The 4,059-nt window shown below is 39.3% G+C and overlaps 1 protein-coding gene across 1 annotated transcript in view; it reads right to left on the bottom strand.

Moving 5' to 3' along the window:
* The window catches only part of SGPP1 (sphingosine-1-phosphate phosphatase 1), a 55,917-nt gene that overhangs the window by 16,379 nt on the left and 35,479 nt on the right, over window positions 1-4,059 (bottom strand). The window contains exon 3 of the mRNA XM_026849218.1: window positions 3,604-4,059. Within this exon, the coding sequence (XP_026705019.1) occupies window positions 3,604-4,059 (456 nt within the window). The remainder of the gene's footprint in view (window positions 1-3,603) is intronic.

Here is a 4,059-nt window from a genome sequence, read left to right as displayed (position 1 = left end):
CCCCCCCCCGCCCTTAAAATAAACCAGTCAGATTACAACAGATTAAGATACCATCCTAACTCAAGCATCATTTTTAATAATGTATGTATTGATATCTATTTGAAATCAGCACTTTAAAGTAATCAAATAAAATACAAAGACAACTTTTTCCCTGTAGTCTCAGTCCTAGGCTTGTGAAGATTTTGTAGATAATCAGCAGTTCACACTATCTCTTCCTTCCTGTTCAGGATACAATGTAAGCCAGCCCAGGTCAAGCTGTAAATATTTCAAAGAAAGCAGGTTTTCCCTAATGTGATAAATGATACTTTTTCCTACATCCCATTAAGATCTATAAACTCACTGTCTTTGAAGTGTTTGTCCTCCTCTTTCAGGGTATCAGAACTCCAAAGAGAGAAAGAAAAATATCAACATCTGTAACACTCCTAAATTCTTACCAGTCTTTGGCACCAGCTTTGTATTTCAAGGTTACTGAAGTGTCATTGAGAGAAGTGTTTTTCCCTACTGAAATTTAACAATATTAAATAAATACATAAAGATTATGCAAGTGGAACCAAAGTTTCAGGCGAGCTCTCATAATACAAGGAGAAACTGAAAAACTATATTTCACAATGGACAGAATAGTCAACTATTATGAAAATTATCTTAACATATAATTTGTTTCTGTCTGGAGGTTGACTGCATTGAGTATTCCCTATGCCCAAAGTCTCTAACTTGGAAAATCTGTCACAGCCATCTTTGAAATACATCATCTCTGAAAATACTTGAACAATCACATTTATAACCAAATATTTTTGGTTTACTGTGTATAGTAAAAAATCCTTTTGAATAATATGTGAAAGGAAAATAACTGTAATAGGAGTACTGATAGGCTTTGAAACCTAGGAAACACAAACTTAATTCAACAGGTTAAGAGAAAACCTATTGGAATAAAATACTGGTTTTAAATGGACAATTTGAGCCATACCTAGAAAAATAGGAGCAGATTTGCCCTGTTCTCTATGTTGTTGAATAGAAAGACTCACAGATTGTCTCTTTTTTTGATAGAAAAGAATTATTACAGAATGTTAGGAAGTCATAGCCCAACCAAAGCAAACTCCAAATAAGCTATACAGGAAGTTGATTCCATTCTCACTGGAATAAACTTTTTTAGAGCAAGAGCGGCTTTCTTTGGTTTAGCATAAACTTCAAAGTGACAAACTCAATTAAAGTTACTTGTATTCCAGACTAAAAGTCCCTGCAGAGCGTTATAGCTGTAGCTGCTTAAATTCACACTCAGTCTTGCTCCACTATGATTTTTCTGAACAAACAGTCCTAAGATGTGGACTCATCATGATTAGAAGACAGACTGTACCCCAACATTTGCCAACAAGTTTAAATCTAATAATCTGTATTTATTGATAAATATGTATAATTTAATAAAAATCAAAGTTATAACTAATTTATCCTTTACCATTAATAGCTTTCCAAGAAGTTCTGAGGTTGATCTTTCTTAACTCCCATCTACTCCCAGAAAAGCATGACAAAAAGTTGTTATATAGATTCTACTCCCTTTCAATACAAGTAAAATATGGAGAGCATCAGAAGCATTAGATGGAAGCTTAACTCTCTTTAAAAGGGAATCAAAATATACTCAATATGCCATAGGTGAACTTTTGCTTAATATTTAGAAACAATTTAAAAATTAGAAGGGGTATTTTTTAAAAAAAAGTTAACATTTTGAAATGGTACAAGTTGGTTTCATAGAGGTCTGTTATTCATACCCATTTTGTAGGAAAAAGAAGTTAAAATTAAGATCACTGCTTCCTCACTTCTTAAGCATGGTTCTAAATGAATAACAACAAGGCTGAATGGATATGATTTATTAACATGCATTCATTATAAATATGTTTAGTCAACTAGCACAGTACTTCACAGACCACAGTTGCAGAGTTGGCAAACCTAAGATCGAACTTGGTTCACTGGCAAAAATACCATTTCACACATTGTCAGTTTGCTGGTTCTATAAAAGCAATCAAGCCAGATTCTCCTTTGTACACGTGACATCAGCCTGTGCCGAGCTAACTGACTGATACTACTAAACGAGGTTTCCCCACATGCAAAGAAACAGAAATCCAGTTCATTCTTCCAATTGACATCAGACCTACACATCTAACAAGTAATAATCAAATATTTAGGTTTTAGTCAGTCATTTAAAAAAAACCTTCTAAGATTAAGCATCTCAGTGACAGAACTCCAAATATTTATTTCAAATACCCACAAAACATGGCATTATTCGATGCCTGCACAACTCTAGCAGTGATACTTCACATTTTTCTAGCAAAAAATATGAATCCCTAATAGCTTTCTTTTGGAGATGTTCTATCACCTTGTGGAAGCAGATACATAAACTTTGGTTAGAGAGGCCAAATACAATATCTAACCTTCAACTATCTCTTTCCTTTCAGGCATCCACCCATTCTACATGCTCAGATAGAATCACAAAGTGTCACACTGTGACAGCAAGCAACAGGGGATTGTTAACAGGAACTGGGAAAACAAGAGCTCAGACCCTGTATAATACTTAAAAAGAGAGTTCTCTCTATCAAGATGACATACATCTGACTTGAAAAGGCAGGTATCACAATAAGAATTTGTAAACATTAACGACTTAAGAGCAGACTTATTGCATAACTTCTTAAACATTACACACACAGCCCTCAAAACCCTACACTGAACATTTCTTGCCTGGGAAAGCAATTACTCATTTACTACTGAAAGTGGTGCAGTGATTTAGAGAGCTGAATACGTGCTGTGCTTTCTTTGGAGTTCCTACTGATGACCATACTGCTAACAGCAGGCACCGAACCACAAGCTACAGCTTGCATAAACCAGATGATCAGTGTTACTTTAACTTAATCTACTGACCAAAAGTGCAACAGGCAGATTTAAAGATTTTGCTGAATTAAGGTGCTGAAAAGATCATAGGTTATCAGTTCCTGCTAATTATTAGCACGTTAATAGTTGTAAATCCATCTGAAAAGTACCTGTACTCCTCAAAACAGATTCTGACCATTTCCGATTTACGGGTAATTAAACTAAAAGACAACGTTAAAGAAAAGGCTAAAGCTACAGACTGACTCAAGCTAGAGTGACTAAAAGCAAAGAAGGATCAACAAAAAGCCATTTAGTCCCTGGCTCTGCACCAAAACCTGTCAGTAAAACCAAACGCCTGTAAAAATATCAGACGCCTATCAAAACTTTGTGCAAAGCACTCACCCTACAAGAAATAAATTGAAAAAAAACTCACAGGAAGAAAATGAAGATTGTTAACACTGCAGACTTTTAATGCATACGGAGCTAACCATTCATAAAGTCTTCAGAACTTCCATTCAGAAGGCAAAATTATTAGAACTGCCCCTGTTACCTAAGCACTCGCTTAGATCATAGAAAAATTAAAAGGAAAAGGGGGGTTTGGAGGTGGGTGTTGCGCCGAGGGAAAAAGGCACGAATGCCACATTTTCCCAAACAAACTCAGCCACCTTCCCTCCCAAAAGAAATCTCGTCTGTCACATCCTTATGCCCCGGGGCTGAAAACACGGAGAAGGACAGGGAGGTGGGCATTACCTGCCAGCGGCCGTAGCTGAGCAGCAGGAGCGCCAGGGGGATGGCGGTGCCCGACATGGCGTGGGTGGAGGGCATGCTGTACTCGGAGTTGTAGAAGACTTCCAGCTTCACCACGGGCGGGGAGGCAGGCCGCGGCCAGCGGATGACATCCTTGGTGCACTGCCCCAGGTACATCACCCACACCCAGATGATGATAAGCCTCCGGCCCAGCCAGGCGTCCAAGTTCCAGATGCAAAAGGGGAAGAAGAGGATGTAGAAGAGCTCGTTGCCCAGCTCCGTGCCCAGGCTGAAGAGATAGTAGAGGAAGTGGCTGCGGGTGGAGAACTCCTGGCTGCCGTCCTCCTCCGTGAGGGAGTTGCGGCGCGGCCTCCTCCTCCACCGTTGCGGGGGACCAGCCCCGCCGGGCACGGTCCCGTTCCCGGCAGGATGCCCCTGCCCTCCCGCTCGCTCCGCGGC

The sequence above is a fragment of the Athene cunicularia genome (genome assembly GCF_003259725.1).
Source record: "Athene cunicularia isolate RWA chromosome 5 unlocalized genomic scaffold, athCun1 chr5_part1, whole genome shotgun sequence".
NCBI lineage: Eukaryota > Metazoa > Chordata > Aves > Strigiformes > Strigidae > Athene > Athene cunicularia.
This window is presented reverse-complemented; position numbering and strand designations above follow the sequence as displayed.